General features: G+C 40.7%; 1 protein-coding gene across 2 annotated transcripts in view; it reads left to right on the top strand.

Annotated features, from left to right (window-relative positions):
* Window positions 1-20,858, top strand: part of LOC128660719 (zinc finger protein 808) — a 218,183-nt gene that overhangs the window by 119,677 nt on the left and 77,648 nt on the right. For both annotated transcript variants that reach the window (XM_053714685.1, XM_053714684.1), the window contains exon 3: window positions 20,615-20,711. In XM_053714685.1, coding sequence (XP_053570660.1) covers window positions 20,615-20,711 — 97 coding nt within the window. The remainder of the gene's footprint in view (window positions 1-20,614; window positions 20,712-20,858) is intronic.

The following is a 20,858-nucleotide window of genomic DNA, read 5'->3' as shown; positions in this document are numbered from 1 at the left end:
GGGGGGGGGGCAATTACTTCCCTTCACACAGATACAGGAAAAACTTGAACCTATAAAACTCCACTGGTACCTTTATCTCCAATTACGTTCCTCCCTACATACTTTCCTTAAAAACCCGATAAATGGGAAACTCACAGTATTAGAAAGCTGTGGCGCAAGCTTAGCTAGAACTAAACAGAACATTTCTAGAATATACATAGCACTACAGACACCCCCGGACAGGACTAAATCTTCGGTAATAAAGGCGTGGGAGAAAGATCTAAACATATCTAAAGGGATTTCGGAATGGGAAGAACTGATCCAGGGGGCCGATAGGGGATTAATTAGCATGGATTTAAAAGAAAATGTTATGAAGACTGTATTTAGATGGTATCTCACACCAGTGAAGACAGCCCATATGCAAATAAACAGCAGTAATTTATGCTATAGGGGATGTGGAGAGATAGGGTCATATGGGCATATGTGGTGGGACTGTAGGGATATACAGAGGATCTGGCAGAAGCTTTCCGCCCTTCTTAGCCAACTTCTGGAGGAAGAGTTCCTCCTTACTATTCAGCAGGCATTACTACACGAACACATAGATAAATTCCATAAACACATTAACACGTTCATAAGAATACTATGTACAGTGACAAGAGTCTGCATAGCGAAATATTGGAAGGTAGGCTCCCCCACATGGTCAGAAATATATAACAAAATTTCCTACACTTATATCATGCATGAATACGCAGTAGACACCTTAAATAACAGAGCCTCATTCCAGAAAATATGGTTCTACTGGATCAGTAATTCGGTTTTGTCTAGGAGAGAAGCTGAGACTCCACCTGTATCTTGAGAATTGACACTAAATACAACTTAGAGACCACGGAGGATCGCTGGGAGTGGGAATAATGTCTGTTCCCCTCCGTCCCCCCCCCCTTCCTCCCCCCCTCTTCCTCCCCCCACCCATATTTGCTCTATACAGAGCTGGATTTATATGATCATCACTAGAGATAAGAATCATTGGCTATACTTTATCTTTGATGTTCTTTTCTTTTTCTCTAATTTGTTCTTTTTTACTGATTAAAAGGTTCACAGAGTGATAAATGTGATAAAATGTTTCTAGATATAGACAACTAATGTATAAAACGAGAAAATAGATTTATTTAGCACAGTCCTGTCTACAGAACAAAACATCCACTGGCAATATGAAGAGTATTGAAACACATAGGAGGAACTGAAGATTTACCAGATATGCTCATATTATTGTATGTTGATGTTATCAAAATTACGTTTGAACCCTTTTTGTACTGAATATGATCAAAACCTTTCTTATAACAACAATAAAAAATATTTAAACATAAAGTGATGGTAAATTTCAAACTATAAGAATGTTGCAATGAAAAATATATTAGTTTGCAAGTAAAACCACATAATTTTTTTTTCTTTTACAAGATACGACGAGTCCACGGATTTCATCCTTACTTATGGGATATCGCCTCCTGGTCAGCAGGAGGAGGCAAAGAGCACCACAGCAGAGCTGCGTATATAGCTCCTCCCTTCCCTCCCACTCCAGTCATTCTCTTTGCCTGTGTTAGTGATAGGAAGAGGTAAAGTGAGGTGTTAGTTTTAGATTCTTCAATCAAGAGTTTATTATTTTTTCAGTAGTGCCAAAGTGTGCTATTTTGTTCTGGGGTGTAGCCTAGACCAGATCAGTCTCTTCAGTACAAAAAGAGAAGCATTTGCTGGCTTCAAAGCAATAGGAACTGGTGGAACATAATTCTCACTGCTCCTCCTATACATGTTTGCGGCCCTAATACTGATAGCCTAAGCACTTTTAACTCAGGCTGATCTTTGTACACAGGGCTATGGGAGGGAGAGAGCCTCTTAAAACCTGCTGGATTGCCATGCTGTCGCACAGCTTTCCAGTTAAGTGATGACTTTTTATTCTGGGTGGATCTCAGAAAAATGGAGCACTTATTTATGTGGTCAGGACTCCTACATGTAAACGGAGGGGCAGCACATACTGAGCGGAGGCTAAAATTCCAGCAGTTAAAGTTCCTGGACAGATATACTGGGGCTAAGTAATAGAGTCCGCATGAGAACAGGGCTCTTTCTGTGATGGGACACGTCACCTCTCCTTGTAGGAGCGGTATATGGCATATTTTCTGCTGACACGGAAGTTAATGTCAGTTTGATAACGTCCAGGAGCTGGTTCCGTTAATGTTAAGTGGTATAACATTTATTGTATTGGCATGGTGTATGGGTCACTGTTTTCTTCTAAGATACGACGAGTCCACAGATTCATCCTTTACTTGTGGGATATTATCCTCCTGCTAACAGGAAGTGGCAAAGAGCACCACAGCAGAGCTGTCTATATAGCTCCTCCCTTGACTCCACCCCCCCCCAGTCATTCTCTTTGCCTACTCTAAGTAATAGGAAGGGTAAAGTGAAAGAGGTGATAAAATGTTAGTTTTTATTTTCTTCAAGCAAGAGTTTTTTATTTTAAATGGGACCGGTGTGTACTATTTTCCCTCAGGCAGCAGATGGATGAAGACTTCTGCCTGTAGGCTGATGATCTTAGCAGTTGTTACTAAGATCCAGGGCAGTTCCCACAGAATGGCTGAGGAGTACTTAAGAAACTTCAGTGTGAGGAACGTTTTTCATGCTATATGCAGTGAGGTATGTTCAGTCATTTTTTTCTGGAGAGACTGTGTTATTTCAGAATTGGCTGACAGTATCCCCATGAGGGAGAGGGTAAGCAGTAATCCTAAAATATATAAAGAGGGGTATTACTAAGCTTGCATATAATGGGCTTTACAAAATGACACTGATGTTTGAATGTTTGTGGGCAAACGTTTTTATGTTTGGGAGTTCAGTTAACGTTTTTAAAGAGACGTTTTTATGCTTTATTTAAAAAGGGTACACATGGCTTCATTTCTGGGTTTCTGAACCCACATGGCTAGGTTTTTAGACCGCTCTGGTGCGGTTAATTTGGGCTGTAAGACATCGAGTGAGATGGGCGGGGCCTATTTTCGCGCCTCAGTTGCGCAGTTGTTTTTCTCAAACAAGCCGCAAGCTCCTGATCCGGTGGGCCTTTGTGAGCTGTATTGGGCCAAAACAAAGGTTTATCCCGGTTTTACAGACCCCTGAGGGCAGGTAGGCGCCACAGCAGGGCTGTGGCGAGGTGCAGGGGGTGCTTTTATTGAGTTAAACGTTTTGTATTTTTTCTGTTTTTTTCTGTAAGGGTTAAGTGTTCCTTTCATTGTGGGGCAAACTTAGCTACAGTATTGGGATGCTTCTATCATAAAATTGGGACAATTTTATTGTTTTTAAGCAGTTTTGGAAAAATTGTATGCTTTTTTTCTCTTAAAGGCACAGTACCGTTTTTTAAGATAGTTATTTTTTCACTAAATAAAGTATTTTCAAGCCTGTTTGTGGTTATTACTAGCCTACTGAACATGTCTGACATTGAGGAAAGCCAATGTTCCATGTGTTTAAAAGCCATTGTGGAACCCCCACTTAAAATGTGTCCCTCATGTACTGAAAGGGCCTTACATTGCAAAGAACATATTTTAGCTGATAAAAGTATGTTGCAGGATGATTCTCAGTCAGAAGAGAATCGGGTTTTGCCATCTACTTCTCCCCAAGTGTCACAACCTTTAACGCCCGCACAAGCGACGCCAAGTACCTCTAGTGCGTCTAATTCTTTTACCCTGCAAGATAAGGCCGCAGTTATGTCTTCTACCCTCACAGAGGTATTATCTAAACTGCCTGGTTTGCGGGGGAAGCGCAGTAGTTCCGGTATGAGAGTAAATGCTGAGCCCCCTGACGCTTTATTAGCCATCTCCGATGTACCCTCACAATGCTCTGAGTTGGGGGTAGGGGAATTGCTGTCTGAGGGTGAGCTTTCTGATTCAGGAAAGATGTTCCCTCAAACAGACTCGGATATGACGGCTTTTAAGTTTAAGCTTGAACACCTCCGCTTGTTACTCAGGGAGGTTTTAGCGACTCTGGATGATTGTGACCCTATTGAAATTCCTCCAGAGAAATTGTGTAAAATGGATAGATATCTAGAGGTTCCTTCTTACACTAATGTTTTTCCAGTCCCTAAGAAGATTTCGAACATTGTTACTAAGGAATGGGATAGACCATGCATTCCGTTCTCTCCCCCTCCTACTTTTAAGAAAATGTTTCCACCATTCGGGATTTGTGGCAGACGGTCCCTAAGGTGGAGGCAGCTGTTTCTACCCTAGCTAAGCGTACAACTATACCTATTGAGGACAGTTGTGCTTTCAAAGATCCTATGGATAAAAAATTAGAGGGTCTTTCATCAGGGTTTTCTTCTACAACCTATAGCGTGCATTGTTCCTGTAACTACTGCAGCTGCTTTTTGGTTTGAGGCTCTTGAGGAGGCTCTTAAGGTTGAGACCCCATTGGATGAGATTTTAGATAGAATTAAGGCTCTCAAGCTAGCTAATTCTTTTATTACAGATGCCGCTTTTCAGCTGGCTAAATTAGCGGCAAAGAACTCAGGTTTTGCCATTTTGGCGCATAGAGCGTTATGGCTTAAGTCCTGGTTTGCTGATGTGTCCTCAAAATCTAAGCTATTAGCTATTCCTTTCAAGGGTAAGACCCTATTCGGGCCTGAACTGAAGGAGATCATTTCCAATATCACTGGAGGAAAAGGCCATGCCCTTCCTCAGGATAAGACAAATAGAATGAGGGCCAAACAGAATAATTTTCGTTCCTTTCGAAACTTCAAAGGTGGTCCCGCTACCTCCTCCCCTGCCGCAAAGCAGGAGGGGAATTTTGCTCAATCCAAGTCTGTCTGGAGACCTAACCAGACCTGGAATAAAGGTAAACAGGCCAAGAAGCCCGCTGCTGCTACCAAGACAGCATGAAGGGGCAGCCCCCGATCCGGGACCGGATCTAGTAGGGGTAGACTTTCTCTCTTCGCTCAGGCTTGGGCAAGAGACGTTCACGATTCCTGGGCATTAGAAATTGTGACCCAGGGGTTTCTTCTAGAATTCAGATTCTCCTCCAAGGGGGAGATTTCATCTTTCACGGTTGGCTGTAGACCAGACAAAAAGAGAGGCGTTCTTACGCTGTGTGAAAGACCTATATACCATGGGTGTAATCTGCCCAGTTCCAAAAGCAGAACAGGGGCAGGGGTTTTACTCCAATCTGTTTGTGGTTCCCAAAAAAGAGGGATCCTTCAGACCGATTTTTAGATCTCAAGATCCTAAACAAATTTCTCAGTCCCATCCTTCAAGATGGAGACCATTCGGACTATTTTACCAATGATCCAGGAGGGTCAATATATGACCACCGTGGATTTGAGGGATGCGTATCTTCACATTCCTATCCACGAAGATCATCACCAGTTCCTCAGGTTCGCCTTCCTGGACAAGCATTACCAGTTTGTGGCTCTTCCTTTCGGGTTGGCCACAGCTCCCTGAATTTTCACAAAGGTGCTAGGGTCCCTTTTGGCGGTTCTAAGGCCACGGGACATAGCAGTGGCGCCTTATCTGGACGATATCTTAATTCAGGTGTCAACTTACCAACTAGCCAAATCTCACACGGACATCGTGTTGGCTTTTCTAAGAGCTCACGGGTGGAAGGTGAACATAAAGAAGAGTTCACTTATCCTTCTCACAAGAGTTCCATTCCTGAGAACTCTTATAGACTCGGTAGACATGAAACATTTTCTGACGGAGGTCAGAAAATCAAAGATCTTAACCACTTGCCGAGCACTTCATTCCATTCCTCGGCCGTCAGTGGCTCAGTGTATGGAGGTAATTATACTAATGGTAGCGGCAATGGACATAGTTCCGTTTGCTCGCTTGCATCTCAGACCACTGCAATTATGCATGCTCAGACAGTGGAATGGGGACTATGCAAATTTATCTCCTCAGATAAATCTGGATCAAGAGACCAGAGACTCTCTTCTTTGGTGGTTGTCACAGGATCATCTGTCCCAGGGAATGTGTTTCTGCAGGCCAGCATGGGTCATAGTGACGACGGACGCCAGCCTATTGGGCTGGGGTGCAGTCTGGAATTCCCTGAAGGCACAGGGTGTATGGACTCAGGAGGAGGCTCTCCTTCCAATAAATATTCTAGAACTGAGAGAGATATTCAACGCACTAAAGGCGTGGCCTCAGCTGGCTTCGGCCAAATTCATATGTTTCCAGTCGGACAATATCACGACTGTAGCATATATCAATCATCAAGGGGGAACAAAGAGTTCTCTAGCGATGATAGAGGTTTCCAAAATAATTAGATGGGCAGAGATTCACTCTTGCCATCTATCAGCAATCTATATCCCAGGAGTGAAGAACTGGGAAGCGGATTTTCTAAGTCGTCAGACTTTTCATCCGGGGGAGTGGGAGCTCCATCCGGAGGTGTTTGCACAATTGATTCATCAATGGGGCACACCAGAAGTGGATCTGATGGCATCTTGTCAGAATGCCAAACTTCCTTGTTACGGGTCCAGATCAAGGGATCCCCAAGCAGTACTGATAGATGCTCTAGCAGTACCTTGGTCGTTCAACCTGGCTTATGTGTTTCCACCATTTCCTCTCCTTCCTCGTCTGATTGCCAGAATCAAACAGGAGAGGGCTTCTGTGATTTTGATAGCACCTGCGTGGCCACGCAGGACTTAGTTTTCAGACCTGGTGGAAATGTCATCTTGGCCACCGTGGACACTGCCACTGAGACGGGACCTTCTCAGTCAAGGTCCGTTCCAGCATCCAAATCTAGTTTCTCTGCGGCTGACTGCCTGGAGATTGAACGCTTGATTTTATCTAAGCGGGGATTCTCTGAGTCGGTCATAGATACCTTGATTCAGGCTCGAAAGCCTGTCACTAGGAAAATTTACCATAAGATATGGCGTAAATATCTTTATTGGTGCAAATCCAAAGGCTACTCATGGAGTAAGATCAGGATTCCTAGGATTTTGTCCTTTCTGCAAGAAGGATTAGAGAAGGGGTTATCAGCTAGTTCCTTAAAGGGACAGATATCTGCTTTGTCAATTTTACTGCACAAGTGTCTGGCAGATGTTCCAGACGTTCAGTCGTTTTGTCAGGCTCTGGTTAGAATTAAGCCTGTGTTTAAACCTGTTGCTCCGCCATGGAGTTTGAATTTAGTTCTTAAAGTTCTGCAAGGGGTTCCGTTTGAACCTATGCATTCCATAGATATTAAGCTTCTATCTTGAAAGGTTCTGTTTTTAGTTGCTATCTCTTCGGCTCGAAGAGTTTCTGAACTATCTGCATTGCATTGTGACTCGCCTTATCTTGTTTTCCATTCTGATAAGGTGGTTTTGCGTACCAAACCTGGATTCCTTCCTAAGGTTGTTACTAATAAGAATGTTAATCAGGAAATTGTTGTTCCTTCTCTGTGTCCTAATCCTTCCTCTAAGAAGGAGCGTCTGTTACACAATTTGGACGTGGTTTGCGCTTTGAAGTTTTACTTGCAAGCGACCAAAGATTTCCGTCAAACATCTTCTCTGTTTGTTGTTTATTCTGGAAGACGTAGAGGTCAAAAGGCTGCGGCTACCTCTTTCTTTTTGGCTGAAAAGCATCATCCGTTTGGCATACGAGACTGCTGGACAGCAGCCTCCTGAAAGGATTACAGCTCACTCTACTAGAGCGGTGGCTTCCACATGGGCTTTTAAAAACGATGCTTCTGTTGAACAGATTTGTAAGGCTGCGACTTGGTCTTCACTTCATACTTTTTCCAAATTTTACAAATTTTATACTTTTGCTTCTTCGGAGGCTATTTTTGGGAGAAAAGTTCTTCAAGCAGTGGTGCCTTCTGTTTAGGCATCTGTTTTGTCCCTCCCGTTCATCCGTGTCCTGTAGCTTTGGTATTGTATCCCACAAGTAAAGGATGAATCCGTGGACTCATCGTATCTTATAGAAGAAAAGTAAATTTATGCTTACCTGATAAATTGATATCTTCTATGATACGACGAGTCCACGGCCCGCCCTGTCAATTTAAGACAGATTATATTATTTTTGATTTAAAACCAGTCACCTCTGCACCTTTTATTTTCTCCTTTTTCTTCCTATACCTTCGGTCGAATGACTGGGTGGTGGAGTCAAGGGAGGAGCTATATAGACAGCTCTGCTGTGGTGCTCTTTGCCACTTCCTGTTAGCAGGAGGATAATATCCCACAAGTAAAGGATGAATTTGTGGACTCATCGTATCATAGAAGAAATCAATTTATCCATAAATTTACTTTTTCCAACCATACATGTTGAGGCTTTCCTATGTGATGATTGTCCCCAATCTGTATCTTACACAGTTTCACTAGCTCCCGGTGGCCTATCTATATTAATGGCGACCAGGAGATTGTTTGTTACATGAGTATTCACGCCTATGATGGGCGGAGTTGTTAGTTTGCGCCGCTGTCGGGCGCTTCCTCGGTCCCCAGGGCATATTCAGACAAATGCCGGGAGTTGAAGAGTCTTCACATCCACGATGGGCGGAGTTGCTAAGCGCGCCACTTTCAGGCGCTTTCTCTGTCTCTAGATGAACCTGTATTTAAAATACATTTACAAGCATAAAGGTTCTCATTTGCATATATGTACCCAGAATCTCATGCTGCAAAAGTGGGAACACTGTGTGCTGAGGATTTCTATGGATATACACACAACAATTGTGTAGATCAAGTAACGGGAGTTTGGAGCGTCTTAACGCCCACGAGGGGCGGAGCTCTGTGACGCCTGTTTGGATACCTGGGACAGAGTCTCTCACAGTGTGGTTATCCTTTGCAGGTTTAACACGCTGTGAGAGTGGAGTTGGACTGCATTTATAGGTCTCGTTGCTTCTCAGTGTGTATTGCACAGAGGAAATTAAGGGGTTAATCTTCTTATATGAGCCTTAAGATATTTGCATTTGGTTACTTCAACATGATCTCTGAGAGTAAAAAGGCTGCAGATTTCTTGTTAATCATTCCAACCATGCATGTTGAAGAAAAAGTTACTGTTATTTAAAGAGACAGTACCGTTTTTTATATGTTGTTTTTATTGCATAAATTCAACTGTTTATTTGTTATTTCCTCCTTTGTGTCTATAGGATGGAACAACTGCTCAAAAAGATAGTTTCTCTCAAGAATTAGAGACAGTAAGATCTTTTTGTGTGCAAATTTTATCAAGGAATTTCAGTTTGTTTCTTTGATCATTCATCCCTTGTGATTTGGGATGGAACAAAAGCGTACATAATGAGACAGTTTTCACTTTGTGTGTGTGTACCTTTTTATTTAAAAAAAATAATAATCTTGTACCTACTCTCTCTAAGGAGTTGGCTATTAGGAACAGGTTGATAATGGTCAAGTTATGCCATTCTGGGGTGTGTCTCTGGGCAGCACCTTGAATGGTAGCAATATTGGGAGCTCCGTGTGGATCACTGGTAATCTGCCTGTTATCCGTGAATAAAATGACCATCCAGTTATATTATCTTTATATAAGGATTCTACAGACTAAGATGAAGTGTAAGAACTATTTCCCTTGAGAATACCACCGTTGCGCACCAATCCGGAGCGTTGAGGCCTAAGGCAAGCTCTACACAGAGAGGTTCTCAACACCCCCCCCCCCCCCGGTAGTAAAATAGGCTGGGTAAGCAGTGCACAGACACTGGACAAAAAAAAAAAAAAAAATCTATTTGATACCAACATTACTTATGTTTATATAATACCACCACTGCTATTGAGGCTAGATAACAGGAGATTTAAGAGCCTTCTTTACCAGCACATACCGGCTAAAGATGGCGACTGCCACTGAAACAATACTCTCAGCCGTGACAAGACTACTACAAGATCACCATATGAGGATACAACAGACTTGGGCAACTGAATGGGAAGGCCTCCGTGTGCTAGCTAGACAAGTTAGCTGCAGCTACATGGAGCCGGGAGACCTTACAGAGAAAACGGAGGAAGCTGCTGGTTATCAAGGGCCTAGCCATGGTTTTTCAGGCCCAGTACCTCAAGTTCAAGCTCTGGCAACGGCAGTACCGCATCTGAGCCCACCTGTTAATCTTTCTCCAGCAGTGGTCAATGACCCAGTTGGCGTCCCGGTCGTGGCCGGGATGCAACCACAGGCTTCCAGGCAACAGCAGACCGCTAAGGCAAGGGCAGTCAGCGAGGAAGTAAATGTTGTAACCCCATGCCTAGACATGACTCACCTCTCCTACTGCACTAGGGATATTAGCGAGTTGTGTCAAGAGTACCACGGTTGTAAAGTGACAGCGGGGGAACTGAAGCAACCTGAGATGCAACCTGTCTACCGGGACAACATTACTGTGGAGGCTTTGGCCACTACGGTGAAAGCTTCCACTGCACATTACTGCCTACCTGTGGGAAAAGCGAGACCGAGTGTTCGATCATCAGTATGGGGCATCTTTCCGGGAACTTTCTGCCAGCCTTTGGTTCGTATACACACTCTTTTCTTCTGCCGGACTTTTGACCCTGGGGGCTTCTGGACACGACCCCATGCAGTAACATCCATACTTTGCCACTGGGCGCACATAAGGGAAAAGAAAAAGAACATTCTCCTACGGGGCTATGGACTGCCTGTGCATGGAGCTGAAAGATGGAATGTCAGCATTAGGTAAAAGTAAGACCCACTCCACATTAGCCTTTTGCCCTGGGTGACCTAAATACATGCTGCCTTTGGTAGCCCTACCCAGTACTGTAGTGATCACCTTGCCGGAAGCACTCATTTGAGAGAGCACGGGTTGCTCCGAACTTCAGGTCTGGCGCAAGGTAATAATCCTATATGTACTGAGGTGATTAAATGATCACATAGCTTTGTCGCAACTCTCACTTTGTTTTTGCACGTTAGCCCTGCCTGGGACTAGCTGTCATAAGTGGACTACGGTTAATAATGTTTTAAGCTGTGAGAACTTTTTGGATGCTAAATGAAAGTCTATTGCCTATGTCCTGCTCAATGTATGTAAACGTGAATGTTCTGTACCCTAGCACTTATTTTACTCCTTCTTGAAAACTTGTTACACGAGAGGGGTATAGTGAGGCCCCTGTTATTTAGAATAAAACTAGTATATTAACTACATACTATTATGCTTTTAACATAAGCCTTATTATCTCCGTTGAGAGCCCACCAGCTTCTTCATCACATTAATAACTTTTTAATAGCTGTATATGACTATATTTGCAGCCAGGATTCGCTTTATTACTTAGCTATAGCTGTTAACTTCTTAGGCTTTTCCCACTCTGGTATTAGTTATTATTAGGACGACTAAATAGTCGCTGTACAGGAACTATTGAACATACAAGCAGGGTCTGCAGTTCATGTAAGCTGAATCAGCACACCAGGCAGCTAGCAACCTCAGCTCTTATGAACTGGCCTATTTGGTTCATTATATGGTGACACCCCTCATGATACACATCTCTATCAATTTTTACAAGAGATATTGCACAGGCTTTGAAACAATGCAACAGTCTCTTCAAATAATGTATATTTTATCTGTTTCACATCGTAAATAGAGGCTTCCTGGCCCTCAGACGCTAGAATCCTTTTAATCTCACATAGGTTTGAGTATTAGTTCTTACCCTGTAGACTGTGGCCAAGCCTATAAGATAGAATAGGAAATTAACTGAAAAGACTGAGTATCCCTGTGAACTTTCCTTATAAGATTGATTCACTGTCTCCCCTTTGAAGACTATTCTCCTGGGCCCACTCGGGTATCCATACACGCCATAGTCTGGTGTTTTCTGTAACCTGTTGATAGTTAATGAGAATATACCCCCAGATGTTAACCAGATAAGTGGCTCAATAGCACCTAATACCTGTTTTGTAACCTATTATATTAAGTGTTGGTTGATTGTAATTCTAGATCATATCTCGGGCCCAAGAGTGGCCCATTTTATTATTATTTTTTTTATCTCTACCCCCCCCCCCCCCGAAAGTCCCCCATCAAGCTATAATGCTATTCCATGGGGTCCAAGAGAGGCCCTATATACCATCGGGGGTGAACACTTTATCTTTTATTTCAATATATTTTATGGGGACATACCTTTATAGAAAACATGAGGTTAATTTAGTGTTTTTCTGTATTCTTTGCATGGATTCTTAGACAATGTTTGTATTTCTATTGTGATATGACTGTATCCGGAGATTTTGTTTGCCTCTCCCTGAATTTGCATGTCTTTTGAATCACCATTTCATTGTCATGTTACGTGCTAAACCTCAATAAAAACAATTTAAAAAAAAAAAAAGTTATGCCATTCTTTCCTCCTATAAGTGTTCCTTGGAAATTTTTGACCCATATTCGGTACCCTGCGCTTCCTTTTACACTCCGTGCGGAGTTCTGGTATTTCCACGAGGTGGGAAACATTCCTAGAGGAAGTTTTTCAGTAGCTACTATTTCCAATGCTTCCTCCATATTATGAAGGAGGGAATTACTTGGGGATTATCCAAATTCTTGGAGAGGTTCCTGATAGCTGACGTTGTCAGGGACTTTGGACGGACGGTCCCTATTGGTAGAGGGGGCTATTTCTACCCTGGCCAAGCGAAATTCTATTCCTAGTTGTGCTTTTAAAGACCCTATGGATAAGAAGTTAGAGGGTCTTCTTATGAAAGTTTACATCCACCAGGGATTTCTTTTACAACCAGCGGCCTGCATTGTTTCTGTGACTAGTGCGGCTATTTTCTGGTTTGATTCTCTAGAGGAGTCTCTTAAGACAGAGACCCCCTTGGAAGAGATACATCGGATTAAAGCTCTTAAGCTAGCTAAAGCTTTTGGCTATTTCGTCCCTTTCGAAATTTCAAGGAAGTTCCCTCTTCCTCTTCCGCTAAACAGGAAGGGGATTATCCACGAAACAAGTCCACTTGGACAACCAGTCTTGGAACAAGGGTAAACATCCCAAGAAGCCTGCTGCTGCTACCAAGACAGCATTAAGGGGCGGCTCCCGGTCCGGGACAGGATCTAGAAGGGGGCAGACATTTCTCCTTTTGTTCAGGATCCATGGACACTAGAAATCGTGTCTCAAGGGTATCAGTTGGAATTCAAAAATCCTTCCCAAGAGGAAGGTTTCTTCTTTCACGATTGTCTGTAGACCAGATAAAAAGAGAGGCGTTCTTACGCTGTGTAAGAGACCTCTCCTCCATGGGAGTAATTTGCCCTGTTCCAACACAGGAACAGGGGCTGGGGTTTTACTCAAATCTCTTTGTAGTTCCCAAAAAAAGAGGGAACGTTCCGACCCATTTTAGATCTCAAAAGTCTAAACAAGTTTCTCAGAGTTCCATCCTTCAAGATGAAGACTATTCGGACAATTCTTCCATTGATCCAGGAGGGTCAATATATGACCACCTTGGATTTAAAGGATGCATATCTTTATATTCCTGTCCACAGAGATAATCACAAGTTCCTGAGGTTTACCTTTCTGGACAAACATTTTCAGTTTGTGGTCCTTCCTTTCGGTCTGGACACGGCACTCAGAATTTTCACAAGGGTTCTGGGTTCTCTGCTAGTGGTTCTCAGGCCGCGGGGCATTGCAGTGGTGCCTTATCTGGACGATATCTGATCCAGGCGTCGTCTTATCAGCTGACAAAGTCTCATACCGACATTGTTCTGTCCTTTCTAAGGACTCACGGATGGAAAGTGAATCTAGAAAAGAGTTCACTACTTCCACAGATAAGGGTTCCTTTCCTGGGAACTCTAATCGACTCTCTGTCCATGAAAGTCTTTTTGATGGAAGTCAGAAAGTTAAAGATTCTGAATACATGCCGATCCCTTCAGTCCAATCCTCGGCCGTCAGTGGCTCAGTGCAATGGAGGCAATTGGATTGATGGTGTCAGTAATGGACATCATTCCTTTTGCTCGTTTGTCATCTCGGAACTCTAAAACTGAGCATGCTCAGACAATGGAATAGAGATTATGCAAATTTGTCTCCTCAAATAGATCGGGATCAGGAGACAAGTGATTCTCTTCTTTGGTGGTTGTCGCCGGATCATCTGTCCCAAGGGACGTTCTTCCGCAGACCCTCATGGGTGATAGTGACAACGGACGCCAGCCTAATAGGATGGGGTGCAGTCTGGAACTCCCTGAAGGCTCAGGGTGTGTGGACTCAGTCGGAGTCTCTACTTCCCATCAATATTCTGGAGTTGAGAGCAATATTCAATGCGCTTTAGGCTTGGCCTCAGTTGGCTTCGGCCAAATTCATCAGATTCCAGTCGGACAACATCACGATTGTGGCTTACATCAATCATCAGGGAGGAACGAGGAGTTCCTTAGCGATGACAGAAGTATCCAAGATAATTCAGTGGGCGGAGGCTCACTCTTGTTATCTGTCGGCAATCTACATCCCAGGAGTGGATAACTGGGAGGTGGATTTTTTGAGCAGACAGACGTTTCATCCAGGAGGTCTTTATCACCCTGATTCTAACAGATGGGGCAGGCCGGAGCTGGATCTTATGGCGTCTCGTCAGAATGCCAAGCTTCCGAGATACGGATCCAGGTCCAGGGATCCCCAGGCCGAACTGATAGATGCCTTGGCAGTGCCTTGGTCGTTCAACCTAGCTTATGTGTTCCCTCAGTTTGCTCTCCTTCCCCGGGTGATTGCTCGAATCAAACAGGAGAGGGCTTCGGTGATCCTCATTGCTCCTGCATGGCCTCGCAGGACTTGTATGCCGATCTGGTGGATATGTCATCTCTGCCACTGTGGAAGCTTCCATTGAGGCAGGACCTTCTCATTCAGGGACCCTTTGATTTTCCGAATTTAATTTCTCTGCAGCTGACTGCTTGGAGATTGAACGCTTGATTTTATCTAATCGAGGGTTCTCTGATTCGGTCATTGATACCTTGATTCAGGCACGCAAGCCTGTTATTAGAAAAATGTACCATATGATATGGCGTAAATATCTTTATTGGTGCGAATCCAATGGCTACTCATAGAGTAGGGTTAGGATTCCTAGGATTTTATCTTTTCTCCAAGAAGGATTGGAGAAAGGGTTGTCAGAAAGTTCTTTAAAGGGACAGATTTCTGCTTGTCTATTTTGTTACACAAGTGTCTGGCAGATGTTCCAGATGTTCAATCCTTTTGTCAGGCTCTGACTAGAATCAGGCCTGTGTTTAGACCAATTGCTCCTCCTTGGAGTTTGAATTTAGTTCTTAATGTTCTTCAAGGGGTTCCGTTTGAACCTACGCATTCCATAGATATTAAGTTATTATCTTGGAAAGTTTTATTTTAGGTTGCTATTTCTTCTGCTTGCAGAGTTTCTGAGCTTTCCGCATTACAATGTGATTCTCCTTATCTTGTTTTCCAAACCTGGTTTTCTTCCTAAGGTTGTTTCAAATAAAAATATTAATCAGGAAATTGTTGTTCCTTCCTTGTGTCCTAACCCTTCTTCTAAGAAGGAGCGACTGTTACATAATTTGGACGTAGTCCGTGCCTTGAAGTTTTCTTACAGGCAACTTAGGAGTTTTGACAATCTTCTTCCCTGTTTGTTGTTTTTTCTGGGAAGCGTAGGGGTCAGAAAGCTACGGCTACCTCTTTCTTTTTGGCTGAAGAGTATCATCCGTTTTGCATAGGAGACTGCTGGACAGCAGCCTCCTGAACGAATTACTGCTCATTCCTGTCAGTATATTTATAAGAATCTTAGTAGTGCTCTCCAAATAATATGTCAATCTATGGCAGGGTTATAATACAATATATTTAACAATCTTTCTTTAAATCAAACTCACCATCAAATATGCATAAACTAAGACAATAAAATTAATATAAATATCTGAATTCTTTATTATTAGTAAATATCTATGAACGAACACATTGAAATATATTTGCAATACCAGAATATGAACCAATATTATATGCGTTTAAAAACTATTAAAATATGCTATGCAGAGTTCATGCAAGTTACTCTTAAAATTAGCTTTACTTACAATAGCCTTTCATTCAATTAACACAATGAGACTAAGGTATAAACTACTGAACCTTCAGACTAATACAATTTTAACAGTGCTAGTTAAACAATAGGATAATATATATATATATATATATATATATATATATATATATATATATATATACTCAGCTATTTAGCTGCAATTGATTCTAATACAATTCTAATTTGGATACTAAAAGTACATATATTCTTAATGTGAATAGTAACTTAAATGTCTATTTAAACTGGAACAAATTCTTATTTACTTATAATTAAAACCAATTCTAAGATATATATATTCTATATTTTGCACAGATGAATTATTTAGCATGCAAGAGACACACTTAACTTTATATATAGGACTATGAACACAGTTAAAATACTGAGTGCACCTTTAAATCCCTTTACTATAAATTGACTATGTTTCTACCAATAACCTTTGTTTCAAATATAAAAAATTAGGACAATTATACTTCACCAATTTGAACCAATTCGTAGTGGTCTTTAGATCATCTCATTTGAAGGAAAGTTATTGCATATCAAGGTAAGTTTTCAGCTCCTTGCTTAGTGAAATGTTCCCAAGTATGGCCGCCAAATGTCAAATCACCAGTATCCAGCAAGTCACAAATAAAACTGTCCTTGTTTGCATTGCTTATTCCTTTTATGTAATCATTGATGACCTGTTTCGTTCATGCCCATGTGCTTGTACCTTCTCATTGGATATCACTTGGGAATGCTCCCCATTGGTTTAGTATATATTGTCGCTATGGAAACACATCTTTTAACAGTTAAGTCCCTTATCTGTCATACTGGGTTCTGGCCCTCGGGTGGCAGCAGACAACACAGCAATACATTTACTTTCCACATTTTTAACAATTCAATATTTCTATGGAATGGTTATTCATTAGACCATAACTTCCTGCATCAATCACTCACAATATCAATCACAGATGGGGTAGTATCACATCACCTCTCTGATCATTTTGATATGAAACATGTGTCTAACATTATATTAAAGTAATTTCTACTGCTAATTATTCTGAAATTAATGGCATTTATATATCTGCTACATATATATTCATACACTTACAGCATGTTTTACATTTCTAACAAATTCTGCATGCATGAATCTTCTTGTCTATGGTCCATCTGAAATAAAAATAAGTGTTATTAATCATTTCTTTTTAGGTCCACAAATATTCATAAAAACACAGATGCTTTCAAAGAAATACATATATATATATATATATATATATATATATATATATATACATATATATATGTGTGTGTATATATATATATATATATATATATATACACATTCATTTCCATGCAGTATCTTGTATTTATCATCTTTGAAAAATAAAAATAAATACAGAGGTTATTATTCTGACACAGTTAAATATTTTAGACCGACTAAAATAGTCACCTATCAAGCTTAGCAATTACTTATGTAATATTAAAAAATTAGACAATCTCCCAAATCTCTACATTCAATACATTCTGAGGCATACATTCAAATATGTGTATTTGCTGTATTTTCAGTAAATTTCACAGTTACACTATGACATATGTCTTTGCTGGCCAAGTTTTCATTGCCCCACTTACATAGCATGGGGTCAATTTGCATTTGAAATGTACATGGTTACTTTCTCAAAAAAACCTCACTTAGGTCAGACTTCTAGGCAACGTTTGTGAGGGGTAGGAGATCTTATCACACATCTTCAGGCAGTAACACATATGGTCTCTTGAAATGGCTGTTAAAGTTAAATAAGCCAAATGTTCTATTGTCCTCACTTGTGTGTTTAGAATAACTTTGCATACTAAGTGGGGAAAGAACTGAACATGATTGAAGTCAATTTTCCTGAATGAATGAATGAATCATTTGCTACTGACTAGCCAAATATATGATATATATATATATATATATATATATATATATTAATCTTTTACTTATACCTTGACATTCCATTAGGGCTGTGGCTTCCTTATGGGCAATTAAAAATGATGCTTCTGTTGAACAGATTTGCAAGGCTACATTTTGGTCGTCTCTTCACACTTTTTCCAAATTTGTTACTTTTGCATCGCCCGAGGCTGTTTTTGGGATAAAGGTTCTTCAAGCAGTGGTGCCTTCCGTTAGGTTTCTGTCTTGTCCCTCCCTTTCATCCGTGTCCTATAGCTTTGATATTGTATCCCATAAGTAAGGATGAAATCCGTAGACTCGTCGTATCTTGTAAAAGAAAAGGAAATTTATGCTTACCTGATAAATTTATTTCTTTTACGATATGACGAGTTCCCGGCTCACCCTGTTCTTTTCTAAGACAGGTCTTTATTTTGTTAAACCTCAGTCACCTCTGCACCTTGACTTTTCCTTTTTCTTCCTAACTTTGGTCGAATGACTGGAGTGGGAGGGACGGGAGGAGCTATATATACAGCTCTGCTGTGGTGCTCTTTGCCTCCTCCTGCTGACCAGGAGGCGATATCCCATAAGTAAGGATGAAATCCATTGACTCATCGTATCGTAAAATAAATAAATTTATCAGGTAAGCATAAATTTCCTTTTTCTTAAAAAGTGTATATATATTTTATTATAAAAGATTTATAATCCTAGTTGGTATTGTCTGTTCCTCCGCCCCCTTTGTTTCCTCATTTGGCCGTGCTGTGATGTATAGAGCAGTCACATCCATACTCTACACAGGCTTTCTAAGGGCTTTAAAGGGGCTGGACTTCAAGATTGTCAAATGGGACACACGTTGATTGGATGTTAACTGGATTTGTCATAAATTAAAATAAATGAAAAGGAGTTTATCCAAGTGGGCAAACATAACATTGCAATAGAAGCATTACTATATGCAATAATTTAACCCTTTCACAGATGGATTAAAAACCAAAAAGGTACACACATCATTTTTTTTTATTGACAAAGATTAAATATATGACATTTGATAAGTTAAGGTTTACCATCACTTTAAGTATAGAAACTTTCAGTATAGGTAGGATACCACAGGCAAATTCAGATATTTCAAATCCTTATATGAAAGTAAAAGAGCTATTAAATATATGACATTTGATAAGTTAAGGTTTACCATCACTTTAAGTATAGAAACTTTCAGTATAGGTAGGATACCACAGGCAAATTCAGATATTTCAAATCCTTATATGAAAGTAAAAGAGCTATTTGTAAACCGTTTATTACACTCCAGCAGGCAAAATGGATCATTGGAAATAAATTTAAAGGAATACAAATTTAGGGTAAACTGTCCCTTTAATATTGACTTAAATCTTCAACAAACAAATCTTTTTTTTTTTTTTCTTCTTTTTTGTGTGTTTAATTGGGGAGAGGGGAGAGTAAATTGGAGTGTTTGTGAGAGGGTGAGAGAAAAGGAAAGACTGTGAGAGAGGAATCTATACTAGTTAGTCTAATCTGGATCCTGCTAAATCTAAAATATTTATGTAAACAATTCTGCATCCTTTTTTACACACACATTCTATAGTATCCACCATACTTTTATTTCAAACGTAATGAAACAGAAACTTCACTTTTGATTTATGACAACATATTACTTTAAACGGTAAAACAAATTAGACTCGCACTAAAGAAAAATATTTGTACGCTTAACCTAATATTTCATAGCACAGCCTTTGGAGACAATAACTGCGAACAAGCTCTTTATGTAGCTCAGAATAAGACTTCTACACTTTTTTTTTCAACTGTCATTTTGGCTCACTCTACTTGAGGAAACTGCTCCAGTTCTCTCGGGTTTGATGACTGCCTTTTCCAAACTGCCAGTTTCAGCTCTTTCCACAGATGTTCAATGGGATTCAGATCTGGACTCATAAGAAGGCCACTTCGGAACCTTCTAATGTTTTCTTCTCATCCATTTTTGGGTGCTTATTGAGGTATGTTTCGGGTCATTATACTGCTGGAGGACCCATGACCTGTGACTGAGATACAGCTCTCTGACACTTAGCATTACATTTCACTCCAGAATGCCTGGCTAGTCCTCTGATTTCATTGTGCCCAGCACAGATTCTAGGCACCCAGAGGCAGCAAAGTTACCACAAAACATCACTGAGACTCCTCCATGTTTCACGGTGTTGATGGTGTTCCTTTCTTTGGAAGCTTCTTTTTTCCTTCTGCTAACATGGAGTTGTGATTTGCCAAAACGCTCTACTTTTATTTCGCCTGTCTTAAGGAGATTGTCCCAGAAGGAGTGTGGCTTGTCAACATGCATTTTGGCTAACTTCAGCCTGGCTTTTTTTGTGTTTCTCTCTTACAATACAAGGGTTCCAATGCTTTAAATGCAAGGATAGTCAATACTTTCGGCCACATCTTTACATACGTTGCTGGACCCAATATTTTTCTGCACAAATCCATCAGGATTTCACCTGTTCTGAATCTTTTGAAACCAAGATAAATATACTTTTTTAGATGTTCTGCAGTTAGTGACCTTGTGGATGGGCTTTTTAATATTTTCTAATGGTACCACTGCTCTTACAATTTTTACATCTACCCCTAAATCATTTAATATTGCAACTTGGATTCCTTATTAAATTCTAGCTTGCTCACAGATTTTATTTAAATAAATGTTTCAAAATGTAGTTGTTTTTTGTTTTGTTTTTAAAGTTAAAAAAACACAATTTCCCTGTATTAAAAGTACACAATTTGCAATTAACTGTATGTATTGTTACAGGAAAGGCTAATGTCATTCTTTTTTTTTTCTGCCTAGATCAAGATTGGAGCAAGCTGTATGAACATTTGTGTATTCATGACATTACTCTTAAGCCCTACACATGTAAGACATGTAACAAAAAATTCTTCAGAGAGTAGGTATCCCCTTTCATTATAACTTATATGCCAAAAACAAAGCAACACTGTAAAAAGTAATCCCGTTTTCTTAGACTAACAATTGATCATAAAAGGGGGAAAAATATAATGATATAGAGAGATACAGTTGTGCTAATAAATTTACA

This window comes from Bombina bombina, chromosome 5 (assembly GCF_027579735.1).
Source record: "Bombina bombina isolate aBomBom1 chromosome 5, aBomBom1.pri, whole genome shotgun sequence".
Taxonomy (NCBI): Eukaryota; Metazoa; Chordata; class Amphibia; order Anura; family Bombinatoridae; genus Bombina; species Bombina bombina.
Note: the sequence above shows the minus strand (reverse complement) of the source record. Positions and strands in the feature narration are given on the sequence as shown.